This window comes from Aythya fuligula, chromosome 1 (genome assembly GCF_009819795.1).
Source record: "Aythya fuligula isolate bAytFul2 chromosome 1, bAytFul2.pri, whole genome shotgun sequence".
Taxonomy (NCBI): Eukaryota; Metazoa; Chordata; class Aves; order Anseriformes; family Anatidae; genus Aythya; species Aythya fuligula.
This window is the reverse complement of record NC_045559.1, coordinates 66,662,357-66,676,351: the sequence shown is the minus strand read 5'-3', so window position 1 is coordinate 66,676,351 and position 13,995 is coordinate 66,662,357. Positions and strand designations below refer to the sequence as shown.

The 13,995-nt window shown below is 39.6% G+C and overlaps 1 protein-coding gene across 1 annotated transcript in view; it reads right to left on the bottom strand.

Moving 5' to 3' along the window:
* PTPRO (protein tyrosine phosphatase receptor type O) overlaps positions 1-13,995 on the bottom strand; it is a gene marked incomplete at its 5' end in the record, with an annotated part of 88,563 nt that overhangs the window by 23,729 nt on the left and 50,839 nt on the right. Inside the window, 6 exons of the mRNA XM_032184864.1 lie at positions 35-103; positions 1,636-1,756; positions 3,080-3,212; positions 5,941-6,080; positions 10,889-11,009; positions 13,606-13,757. Coding sequence (XP_032040755.1) covers positions 35-103; positions 1,636-1,756; positions 3,080-3,212; positions 5,941-6,080; positions 10,889-11,009; positions 13,606-13,757 — 736 coding nt within the window. The remainder of the gene's footprint in view (positions 1-34; positions 104-1,635; positions 1,757-3,079; positions 3,213-5,940; positions 6,081-10,888; positions 11,010-13,605; positions 13,758-13,995) is intronic.

Genomic DNA, 13,995 nt, shown 5'->3' with positions numbered 1-13,995 from the left:
AATATAATTAAAAGCTTTGCTTTAAAACACTCACCAATTATATGGAAGCTTTCCATCTCTCTCTAAAGATGCAAAGTTGACAAAGGTTCCAGCCCCACACTCCCTGTTTCAGGAAGACAGTTGGGTATAAAGTTACCATTTTTGGATTTTCAATGCTTGCAATGATTTTGATTTAACAGAGAATTCCAGAAGTTTCTGGGAAGTGCTGAGCACTCACATTTGTGACTAGGTCTGAGATTATGTATTATAAACACAACTGAAATCCCTCAATATAGTCCTCCAAAACCAGTAAATGTTCAATACCACCCAAGACCAGGGTCTTTAATAATCTTCAAAAAGGCTGAAAAAAAGGAAAAGATTGGTAATAAAGAACTGAAATAAACCACATCTTCTGTTCAGATTTGGGCTTTCTATAGCCTGGCACTACCACTACTTGCTGGCTTCAGGACACAGACTAAGGATTTACTTTTCTACACTAAATATTTATAGTCCCACCTTCTATAAAGAGAAGATGCATAATTGTCTACATTTGACAGAGACATGGTAACTTTGAATTCACATAATAAATGTGAAAAGTACTGAATTTCCTGAGTAATATCCCAGTAAATTTATCACAAATTAATTATTTTCTGCTACAAATGATAAAATGACTTGACTATTTTTGTTTCCTTGATTTAAACCAACAGTTGCTTGCAGACTCTCATTGGATTTACTTTTAATTTCCTCCTGGGTTTTTTATCTTCTTTGACTAGAAGCAGTGACAAAGAAGGGAAAAACTTTTTGGGCTGCCTGTGCAGTAATTCAATAGGAAAGAAAATTAATTTAGCCAGGATTTTCCCAGAGCAAGTCACATGTAAAAGAAACAAAACACATACTGTCCACTGAAAGATATGGCCTGAAAAATCTTTGTTATGTGGTCATCTCTAGCATGGAATATATAGCCAAGATACAACACACAAAAGGTAGTCTGCAAGGTAGCCAAGTCCAAGATTATTTACAAAAGCTTTTTACATGAAATCATTTTCTTTCTCTACACAGAAGAGTAAATTAATATAAACTCTACTACACAGATAAAAAAAAAAAAGAATGAAGACTCCAGGACCCTCCCAGACCCGGGAGGTGAAACACATACAGAGAGTTTGGAGAATCCTCCACAGTTCTCCCTGGTTGACAGGGCTTAGGCCTTACATGGCACCTGAAATACTGGTGCCATGTAAGCATCCTGGGCCTGATTAACTAACCATCTCATCTGTTGACACAGAAAATCTGTTCCAAGCCATATGAAAGATTTGCAAAGCATCTTCATGTCCTGCCCATGCCTAGTTGCCTCAGACCCTAATCACCCTTCAGGTTTTTGACACAAACCTTTTGTAACAGGTGACTGCACTTCTCATTTACCCAGTCCAGCAAAGCTCATAATGAGACAAAGGTTGATGCTCATAGCTAAGGTCCAAAATGAAAATTGAAAGAAAAGACTTGATACTCTATGCTCTTAAAGAGTAGAGAGACTGCTTTTTTGAAGGTATCCTACTCACAAGCATCTCGAACATCACCCATGCACACAAGCTGCAACTAGTATCATGATGTGTTCGTTATTGTCTGAATGTTTTGGAATTAACATCAGTCTGGTCTTACCTGGCCATTTGTAGATGTTTTCTCCTGAGTACAACAAGAGTCACCAGCAGCAGTCCAATCAGAAGGATACTTAGGATGGCTAATACAGAGATTACCACTATGTTGGGATTCATCTCGGTGACTGTACATACAAACAAGAGCTCTTGGTTATTCAGGTCAGAAGAGCTAACAGTTCCCCACCTCCACCCCTGTATGTTGATAGTTATTTTTATGTACTGTTCAGCCTGGAGTTTTCCAAAGAGAAAAATCTACCAGTATAGATAAAAGGAAGTTTTGAATAGTTATTGATCTTACTAAATTTCTGTGAGGAAATGACTTCACTGTGGCATTTTGTTAAACTTTGACATGTCCTGATACATATCTATATATCTATATATAACTTTTATCTGTCATTTTAACACAAGATAAAAGGCAGAAGGAAATATAAAATACATATATTCTTCATCATCTATGTCTCCAAAGCACGTTTCAGTTCTGAAGATGTTCTTCGGTAATAATATCTTCTCAGATCCAAAGGCCAAGGCTTCATTAATATACTGTGTTGAAATTAATTGAATGACATTGGCAAATAATTTTTAACACTATATTCTGTTTTAATTATGATCTTGAATCAGCTCTCAATAACAAAACCTTGATTTATTTTTGTTCAATACAGTTTTACTAGCATGAGACCAGATACCCTATTCTGCTCGTAGTGAGCAGAATAAGAAAAAAACCTGCCTGCTTTACTTGCTCAGAATAACTTTACATCAACAGTTGCCTAAAGAAGCATTTTTTAGACTACAAATCATGGAGATGGAGTAGTGTATGATGTATAGAACCCAGTGACTAAAGCTATGTGACTCCCTAACTAAGCAGAGATGACACTGATCATTCTGAATGGGAGACTAAAGAAAAGTCCAGTGCTCAGGGCAGTTTAACACTGATTTTCTTTCTCTGCAGAGCTAGACCTCATTACATGCCCAGGCAGCCTGCATCAGGAGCTATCTCTTCAGGGTTTGACTGCTCAGGATAACCTATTCTCCCTTCTCCTTCTCTCTCACCCTGTCTCCAATTCCTCAATGAAAGCAAAAAGTGATTTTTCTCCCTAGCAGCTCATCAATATGATTTTCCTTGTTTCATTTGGGCTTGGCTGAGGAGACATTTTTCTCCATAAATGTCATCAGGCAGTATCTTGATGTTCAGCCTCGAAACCACAAACCAGGTCCTTAACTTCTAAAATCCAGTAGAGAACTGAGCCACTAGTTTGTAACTTTGCAAGTCAAACCCCAATCGTTTTTTTTTAATAAAAACTTTTTGAAGTTGCTTCCCCATCCACATCTGGCAGCCCTTCCATGACACAATCAGTGTTGCCAGCATTACTGAGAGCAGCTTTACAGAGAAGCAAGGAGAAACAGATGTTGCCACTGAAGGAAGAAGAAGAAAGCAAAAAAGTGCTGCTTACCCATGGTAGAAACCGCAATGAAAGTGGGGACACTGGGGCTATTGTGGCTGAAGGTGGTCACACTGCAGTTGTAAGAGGTGGCAGGGGTAAGGCTGGAAATAGTCACTACGTGTGAAGAGACAGTGACAGGTTCCTACAGACATGGGGAAAAATACACTGTAGTTTGTCTCTCTCGTGAATGCAAGAGCACAATCACTGCTCCCCTCTCCACCCACTTATTTGACCTGGTAAAGTTAGGTTTGGTGAAAAAGGCAGAGATTCAAAACCTAGACAAGGTAATTGGGGCCTGACCTTGAAAATAGGCAGGTAATCTGACAGAAGAGGGGAGAGAAACAGGGGTAAAAACAGCACACAAATAGCAGGGGTGAAAACATGGGTGAAAACACCCCAGAGCACCCCAGGGAGTCCCAGAGCCCCTTGGGGCGGGCAGAAGGGTGCCTCGTAGGCGGCTGTCAGTTACACATGTGGTGGGGTCAGGTGCTGCATCCCCCAGGACATCCCCAGAGGTCAGCAGAAGTTGTCCTAGGGTCAGCAGGAAGCTCATGAGCTCTGGTTACCAAAATACATTAGGAGGAACATAGTTATTTTTATTCAAAATGCAGCTAAGGTAGTCACAATCTCTACACCCTTGAATAAACAGACCGCATCCGTGTCAGAGGCTATTCCTCTGGGTGTGAAGAGCTGTGAGCCTTCTGAATGGCCGAAGCAAAAAAAGAAAAAAAAAATTAGAGAAAAGTCTTTGGGTAATAACCATGATCAGATATTCCACGCTTGTTTTTTGAGCCAGAAGAAATTCTTTACATAATATCTTTATATAATGTTTTAATTAACACATCCCTGGTTTTATAAATACTGATCTGGCAAAACAAAACAAATACCACACATGCATCAGTTTAAAGATACATGTCCTTATGGTCCTCAAAAGCTTTTCTTTACTCTCCAGAAGGGCCGGAGGGGGGTTGCAGATGCAACAACAGGGATGCTGAGCCAGTGGTTTAGAAAGGCAACAAGGAGAATTTTCACAAATGAACTCACTCCAGATGCAGAGTGCAAGATCCTGCAGCAAGCCCTGAGCACTGGATTTTTTCAGTGTCTTGTTGTCAGCCATGGGCTCCTTCTAGACTAGCAAGGGTTCCTGTTGCAGTGCAATTCTGAGTTATATTACACAGATGATATGTACATGAGTGTAAGAGAGGAGAGCTTTATTCCCTGAGCTGAAGGGAGTGAACATAGTTTGGCAATTGGACTTGATATGACTTTTTCTTTCTATTTTCCCCTCTAGAAAAATTTAAATTAATCAACCAAAAGATGTTCAAATGTGAAAAGCTGATGCTTTTCATTTTGCTGATTTAAATATAGAAGAAAGGTACAAAAATATTCATGTAATTAGCATGGAAAATCGTAACTAAAGATTTTTCACCAGTCTAATGAGAAAACATAATTTTTTTAAGGTTCTAAAAGGAGCCCTTCCCCCTTTTACATTGAGGCAGAAAAAAGAGTGATGAATCTAATGAGAAGTGAGCTGGTAATCTCTGTGCATTTCCCCTTCACTACCAGATGTTCACGTCAACAAATAAGAAACCCACTGAAGTTCCTGCCAAATGGAGCAGTCTTTTCCTCATGCTCTTAAAACATAACTGCTCAGCACTAAAGCTGCAAGTCCTGTGGTACCTCCCTTGCCCAATCACATCATTATTTTGAATCTCTGCTAAGTATGTAATAACTTCCTGATCTTTCTTTATTCACAGTTAAAAAGCAGGAATCTAGATGTGGAATCCAAACTATCCAAAAGATTAAAGTGCATTTAAATATTTTCTCTTTTAGTCAGTACCGTTCTTGATATAAATAAAATATTAAATAATTCACAGACCGGTCTTCTATTGGGTTAAAAAGTGTGGATCTTTCAGAATGATCACTGGCCTGAGTGGGTATTTTTCACTTTTTCCCAATTTCGTGTGAACCCAAATGAGAGAATGATGTTTCATGGCATGTAATCACAGTGATTCACCAGACCATCAGCTAAATCACAAAGTAATCCTCAGATGTTGCACAACATTGGCATGCAACAAATCAAAACTACTACTGCTCCTCCTTTTCACAGAACAACTTTATCAATGTTTATGTGACCTCAGAGCACAGGTACCTTAATGGTCAGAGGAAAAAGAGGTTCATTTGTAAAGCTGAGAATGTGAGCCTAGAAGGAAATACCCTAGAAGACAAAACACCCAAGAAGCAGTAATATTTTCAACATTTGCAATGCTTGCAACATAAAGGAAATCTGAATAACAGTTAAGGTCCTACTGAACTTCACTTAACTGGCCTCAATACCAAGAAAAAAGTAAACCAGAAATAATTAGATACTGCATAAAAGATCTCAGACCCATGGTATTTAAATACGTGTATTTTACCCATTGCTAATTAAGTTATCTGACCATTTTCCCCTTCCTGCCCATTGATGTTCCCTTAATTTTGTGTCCTCTTATGTTTTGCAGAGTATATTAGAGTTCATCTCATGACTAACCAAAGATTGAGACTCTGCTGAATGTCTTGTATGCACATAGCTTTTGTTGAACCAGCAGTAATCTCATCAGCAAGACAGAAGCCAATCTTAATATTGCAAAAGAACCCACAAATTTAGCATTTGAAATGCTTTAGTAGCTCAGCTCTGAAGAGTTTAATTGTTAATCACCTTACCACATCTGGTTGAAAGACCAAACTTGTGTACTAACCATAAAATTTCATTGGGCTTTACAAGACAGATGCTAAGCAGCAGACAATAAACCTGAAGGTTTATTGGTCCAGTCAAGGTCCAGTCACACTTTCAGAAATGAAGAGCAAAAAGCAAAGAGGTGCTCACATACCTGGAGTTTTGTTTCCTGAACAGATCCAGCCTGCTGGCAGTAGACTTCAAAGAAATCAGCCACTCCTTCTTCCACCCACAGCAGAGTCACGGAGGTCTGAGTCTTGTTGACAGCAAAAAGTGATTTTGGAGGGGCTGGTTCTAGTTAAGGGAAAAATTCCTTTTATTAAGCTTATCTCTAAGTCTCTATACCACCAAGAAGAAGCAGCATCAGACAAAAATAAATGCAATCCCTGCTGCCCTTCTATCTTTCGTTTCTTTCAGATAGTCTGCCAGCATAAAGCATTGCCTCTCACGATGATAAGTGACCAATGTAAAATGGGAAGATGATGAAATGTCTTGGTTTTTCTTCTCTATTTAAACTGTTCTCTATTTGGACAGTTGGATAATCACTTCCCTTTTGAGCCGAGTCTTTCCTTGAGAACAATCAGCATTTTCTATTAATAGGAAAATGTTAACAGAAACTTTTTGAGAAGACAGCTGTCCACCTGTTAGCAACACACTTGGCCTAACAAAGTTTTATACTGCAAGGCCTGAACCAGGAGATGATAAGGAAACAGCCTCCCACAGGTGAACTCTGTCTAGGTTCACTTAGTTGTAGGAGAGGAAATAGTCATTTGACAGTTTAAAAACATCTTGTAGTCTTTTTTTTTTTTTTTTTTTTTTAATCCTATTTCCAAGTTAATACTTAAGGGCCATTGGATCTGCACTTATTTCAGTTAGCTGCAGAATAAGTTTTCTCTGCTCACTGAATGCACAGGCTCAGATCTCAGAGGTCTTTAATTTATTGCTTTGGTATTTATTGCTGTTGACTGTTGTCGTGGGGTGCGACCTGGGAATAGACAAACATATACAAGGGATTGGGCTTCCTATGTGGCAAGGAGATGAACTGTGTGAAAAGAAGGCTATTGCCATCCCCAGGGCAACAGACTGAAGATTGTAAACTGCTGGGTGGCATGGGAATCATAGAATCATTGAATGGTTTGGGTTGGAAAGACCACCTTAAAGACCATCAAGTTCCACCCCACCCCAGCCACTGACAGGGACACCTCCCACTTGATCAGGTTTGCCAAGGCCCCATCCAGCCTGGCCTTGAATATTTCCGGGGATGGGGCATCCACAGCTTCTCTGGGCAACTTGTTCCAGTGCCTCACCACCCTCCAAGTGAAGCATTTCTTCCTAATATTTAATCTAAATCTACCCTCTGTTAGTTTAAAAGCATTACCCCTTGTTCCTATCACTACATTCCCTGATGAAATGTACAAGAGCACAGGAGTGCACTGCAAACACTGCCCACTGAAGCTATTATTTCCTCAGCCATCTGCTGTGTATCCAACGCCTCATTTTGTCATGCTTTAGGCTTCACTACACTCATCCTGCAGCATGGGCAGCAGGGAGGAATGGGTGGAAATGTGAGGAAAAAGAACAAAGCACGGGGAGGAAAAAGATAAAATGTCATAAAGGAAAAACTACTTAAGACATGAAGTCCTGGAAAGGCTCTGGGGATAGAAACCCTCGCCGAGGGCCCCCCTACTGCCCCCCAGCACCGCGGAGGCTCTGGCAGCGGAGGCCACACTGACCTCCAGTGGAGGTCGCCCCTCACTGCACCGCCTGCCGGGACGGTGGCCGGGTACTGAGAGCACGGGAAAGAGGGAGGGGAAAGCTTGAGGAACGGAGAAGCCCGCAGCTCAGGCATTTTTCTGTTTGTTTGATTGTTTGTGTGTTTGATTGTTCGGGTTTGGTTTTGCTGTTGAGATGCTATATACATTTTCCAAAATTATTTAAAGACCAAATTTTGATACCGATTTTCATCCCAATGCCTTCACACAATGACTACTGTCAATCTTCAAGATGCAGGCATCCCAGGTTCCTGTCTGTGGTTTGCCATCAGAGAGTACAAAGTTTAGGATTCACATTTCCAAGCTCTTCTCCAGGGCTATGAGATTTAGTAATCTACTGATGTTTGATGAAAAACATCAGCAGATTACTGATTAGATTTTGTTGGTTGGAAAGCTGCCAGGCAGAGAAGGACCTGGGAGTATTGGTGGATAGTTGGCTGAATATGAGCTAGCAGTGTGCTCAGGTGGCCAAGAAGGCCAACGGCATCCTGGCTTGCATGAGAAGCAGTGTGACTAGCAGGGCTAGGGAGGTGATCGTCCCCCTGTACTCGGCTCTGGTGAGGCCGCAACTCGAGTACTGTGTTCAGTTTTGGGCCCCTCGCTACAGGAAGGACATCGAGGTGCTTGAGCGGGTGCAGAGAAGGGCAACGAAGCTGGTGAAGGGCCTGGAGAACAAGTCCTACGAGGAGCGGCTGAGGGAGCTGGGCTTGTTCAGACTGGAGAAAAGGAGGCTCAGGGGCAACCTTATCGCTCTTTATAAGTACATGAAAGGAGGCTGTAGCGAGGTGGGGGTTGGTCTGTTCTCCCATGTGCCTGGTGACAGGATGAAGGGGAATGGGCTAAAGTAGCGCCGGGGTATTTTAGGTTGGATATTAGGAAGAACTTCTTTACCAAAAGGGTTGTGAGGCATTGGAATGGGCTGCCCAGGGAAGTGGTGGAGTCACCATCCTTGGAGGTCTTTAAAAGACGTTTAGATGTAGAGCTTAGGGATATGGTTTAGTGGAGGACTTGTTAGTGTTAGGTCAGAGGCTGAACTCGATGATCTTGAGGTCTCTTCCAACCTAGACAATTCTGTGATTCTGTGATTCTGTGAAAGTTGTCAGTCTCCAACAATGACCCAATTCCAGGATCCTGACAAACTATGTACAACAACATTTTGCTCTTCTCTCTTCCCTTCACTAATAATTTGTTATTCTTATTCCATGTGATGCTGTCACAGAAGCCTGGATGTGATGTGTGTGATGTGTGAGATTTTCTTTAAAAAATAAATAAATAAATAAATATAAATGTCACAGGACTTGCTGAAATGGTTATAGATATTTTGGAGAGTATCTGCTCCTCAGACAATCAGATCAGTGTTCTAGGGTTGGAAGCTGCCAAGATTATATTGGCAATAGCAAAAGAGTTGAGAAGAGCAGGGTGAGGACTGAGGCACTCACGTGGCTGCTTCTGTATCGTGAGGACTGCAGTGTAGATGTTGTTCCAGAAGGACATAAGAAAGTATCCCTCTCCTATAATTACATCCATATATCTGTTTCTGGATTCAGAAACACATTCCATCCCCCACTCCAGGTAAAAATGGTCTCAATTAAAACATGAGCTTTACATTTGGACACCATCCCAAGCAAATCCTCCTTCTGCCTCCAGCAAATTGCTTGATTTTTCTGCAGGTGGAAAGTTGCCAGAATGAAGCAAACATCGTGGAGGGAAGAACATTTGGCAGGAGTGCTTAAGAGACTGCCAAATGCTGAGTCGTCTATCACTTAGAATCAGTTCCCACTACTGCTAATTACAACTCTCATTGCTCTCCCTCAGAAACAGAGAGAAGGAAAACCTCTGTTAAAATATCCTTGCCATTGTCTATTCAAAGTGCAAAAAGGATAAAGGGGGAAAAAAGCAAAAATCACACACACAGAAGGCTGGAAGTGATTTATCAAAATTCTTTCCACCTTCTTGTTGTTAATGAAATAGCAAGAGCAAAATAACCATAACAGTTCAATAAGGGCCTGCCTGCACTTGCTAGTTGCTGTTTTCCCTGTTCATAAATAAACAAATAAATAATAAAGGAACACACAGCTAGGATTCATGGTGTGCAACATTAGTAATAAATGACACTTATGGACCTGTCTGAAAGGTAAAGCTAGCTGATATTTTGAAATACTCCTCCTAAAAATATCTGGGTAATGGTAGTGGGGAGGATATACTGTTGGGAATGACACACTCACATAACTGTGCACAGTCACAGCCATGGGGGAAAACAGTGGACAGGACTTGCACAGGGGAGGGAAAATCCATGGAATTTGTTTACATCTTTCAAATATTCCCTTTGATGAAAAGATGTGGAAGGAATTCAGATTCTTGTGGTTGTACTATTTGCCCCAGCACTGTTTTAGGGATTTGAGTAAAAGAGAGCCATGGAAAAAAATAAATAGACAATGATTACTCAAAGACCACAAATTCAATTAGAAATTATGGAGACCTTTAAAATCATTCCTTTCATTGTCACTCAAGAAAGGTTTACTATGTGTGTAGAGAAGATAATCCAGTTTGAAAATGGAGTTAATGCCTGTAAAAGCAGTAAAGCATGCTTCAACATTTCACAGCTTTAGGCACCTAGGGCTCAACAAGTCTATGTATGTGCAAAAGTGAAGTAAAATCTCTCAGGTACAATGGTGTACTGTCCAGTCTTCCTCAGAGGGAATGGAATGTCTTTTCTGTTAATTTCTTAGAGTAGGTTACACAATTTTCTCTTAGAAAGACGCTGGGTCCACAGCCATGAATTTTAATTAATCTATTTAGTTTAAAACAAAAATAATAATAATCTAATTGATTTGTATTTAAAGATGCACATTGGTGTTGGGGAAGTCCAGGGAGAGAGGAAAGGAAAAGGGAACCCTGATCAGGAGGCAGAAAACAAACTGAGAAATAGGTTTACCAAAACCAAGAAATGTTCTTATTTGTATTGAAAAGTTCAGCTGTGAATCTCAAGTCTCTGTTCCCAAAATCTGCATGTGCTCAAACATTAGGAAAATAAAGACAGAGCAGATTTGTTCTCCCAGAAAGGCACTGACTCCTACTTCCACTTACAGTTAGATTCTGCTACTCTTGCTCTTTGTCAGTAATAGTAATTTAGGAAGTAGGGTCACACACGGGAATGAGACAATCTTCACAGCAAGGTGAGGCAAAAATTGCAGTTTTCCAAAAGAAATGCAGTCACGGGTACTTGACTCTGAAACGAGGAAGATGCTGAATTTGCTGACACAGTTACTTCTGGAGTTTAATGTGAGAAGGAACCAATTTACAACTTGCAAACAAGCATACATTTCTTACCCAATTTCACAAGCTGGGGCAGGGAAGTATTGCTGCCTCTTTCAGTACAAGCAGTTACTGAAAGGTTGTAAATATCCCCTGGAGGCAAGCTCAACACTGCAGTCATCACACTGCGTGTTACCTACAATAATTATAGACACCAATTGTTAAATACAACCCAAACCAGACATCCTTCTTCTAAAGTTAATCTGGTCACTTAATGTAAGATAAAGAAAGTTCTGCGCAAATCATCAGATTTCTTCTGCATACTTTAGATTTGTTACATGAGCCAGTTCCCACTGACACCAAGAGTAGAAAGCCATAATGCTTAGAAGAATACCATGATGCAGAAAACAATCTTAGGCTGTATTTTCTACATGACCAGTGAAAATTAAATGAATAAATAAAATCTCTCTCACATATCTGAGAATACATTTGCATCTAGATTTTTCGAGTTCTGCAGAATCATACCAAACCATTGAGTTGAGTCTGTTGCAATGTTAAAGGAATTTAAACTCCTAAGAGTACACAAGATACTTATAGGCAAGCCTGTATATATCCTAAGGACCTGCAAATTAAATTTGTCTGGGCAAGTCTAACACCTATCTGGAGACCCACTGACATGACAATAGAACCCAGGGCCTGATGACAGATGGCATAAGATAGGCCATACTGAGCACTGACTTGAGTCACCTACAGATTTGAAACCATATATGATCCAAGACTGAGCTAAGGTTCAAATATGTGAATAATGTGAATACCTTCTTCTTATTGTAGGTGTGAGTAAGCTACCAATTTCTCCAAGGCCATGGAGAAAGATGCAGAACTCAGACACTGCAACAGACTGTTTTCAGAGGATGTGTAGTCTAACTACAAAGGGTACATTCACAATCTCATGCTGGTCACTTAATTTTCAGTCTGAAGTTTTCAGATCCAGGAGGGATGGACAGTTCTAAATGAATACTAACAGACCTATCCACATTATTTTAGTAAGTTATATAAAAACTAACCAACTTCTCCAGAGTCTTCAGAAATATACAAACCACAGGAAGAAATCATAATCACCTGGTTTTTATCTATTAATTTTAATAATTCTAGAAGAAAAAACAATCATAATAGCAACCTTAACTGTAATAAATAAGTAGCCTAAATAAATAAAGGAAGCTATTTCTGAAAGTGATTAACAGAGCTTAGGAGAACAGGTACACCCTTAAGCCTGCAAGCATGATGCACCCATATTTACAAATATAAGCAGTACCATAAAAGTTAGCAAGGTACCATAAGAGTTATGTTGTTGTAGGAATTTCCTAAAGTGTACTTGCTGGGTTCTTTTCTCCTGAAGATAACAGAAAGACAAATATTCCTCAAGACAGTTTTGAAATTTTATTGTAGACACTCTCTATATTTAAACCTTAGTTTAAACAAAGAATTTCAAGTTCAATATTCATTTTCATTTAATTTCATATTCAATGTTTATTTTATATTTATTTAATTGAAGAATTTTCTATTCAAATATATTTTATCAGAAATTGTGGCACAGGAGTCAGATTTTTTTTCTTTAAAGAATAATTATCTTACTGAGAATGTGACTTTTGGAAGGGAGGGGAGGGAAATCACAGCAAAATTGTTTAGAATTCAATTGTTAGAGTACTTATTTGGGGGGGGGGGGGGGGGAATAAAATGTGGCGTTTTCTTCCTCATTTGAAACCAAGATCCAAATATTGGAAGTTCCTGCCGTTCTGAAATGTCATGTTTTTGAACAGTTCCGCTAATCATGTAATTAGAATCATGGTGCAACAAGCTCCAGATGGGTGCACTCTTGCAGCCACTAGGAATCCAATGAATTCTACAGTGTTCCATCTAAACTCAAATAAAAATTTGTGATGAACTTGCACTTATGCTGAAAACCCACTTCCAATTCAGCATCTGGTGAGTCTTTCAGCTGTAGAAGGGAAACCTTTCATATGAAAAAGACCAAACACTTTTTCCACCTGTCTATGATTAAAAGTTCAATAATGGTGTTGAAGATGGTCACAGACTGCATGAAGCTGTGCTGCTGTCACTATGCTCCTGCACTGCAGTGCTCCACCAATATTTCAAACATATCTCACTCTATGTCCAGGGACTGCTCTTTTCCTTCAGTTCAAACATGCACCTCAGCACCCTGCTAAAGCATGACTTCAATCCATAATTGGAAAACCCAGATTTATTTTCCTAAGTGATTTTTAAATTGGCTGAAAGAGTTCAGAAGAACTTCATAACATCTGGCAAGTTTTCTAACAAGTGCATAAATTCTGGGTGAAATTCTCATCTCATCAGTTAGTGGAACTTGTATTCAAATAGAAAAAGGGAAGTTATAGCAACTGGTTTGAATGAACTAAAAAAACCCTCAGCCAGTAGTGTAGTCTAGGTTATTATTAACTAGAAATTGAAAGGACTCTATCTGTTTTCTAAAAATACACTCTTTACATTCTATTGTCTGCAGTTCAGAAGTTTAATAAGCTATTTCTAAATTCTCACCTAAACCATCAAAATTTGTGTAGGATCACAATAGAAGCATTCTGCCCACTGGCTATTTTGAGAACTTGAGTCTTTAGAAGTGTATGTTCACGCTCTGAAATAACTTCAACTGACCAGGATTCTATGAATCTTGCTCAAACTGTGCAATATGAAATTATCAACTGAGGAAAAACAAAACAAAACAGTAAGAGAATGACAGTTTTCCCAGTCACACTTACGCTCTTCTTGATTTTTTTCTTCCCTTCTGCAATGACCATCCAATGCAGCATCCTGGAATGAGAGAGGTCAGTACCGTCTTCTCCATAGGTCCAAGTGACGTACAAAAGGTGGTTGTAATATTCTATCGAAGTAATCTCAGGTGCCACTGGTGCTGAAGGAAGAGGACAAATACATTACCGTCAGGCTCTGGCACAACTGATTACCAAGTCCAATAATAAACTTCTGCCAAAGGATACTGTTGGGAAGAGAGCATCACAAAAACAGCAAAAACATATTAGTAAAGTCATCTGCATTTTATACAGACACCTGAGTAGTAACTGAAAGAACAGTAAAAGAGCATTTTCCTTTAGGAATGTTTGGAACAAGAGTATATTTTTGTTTGCAATCTT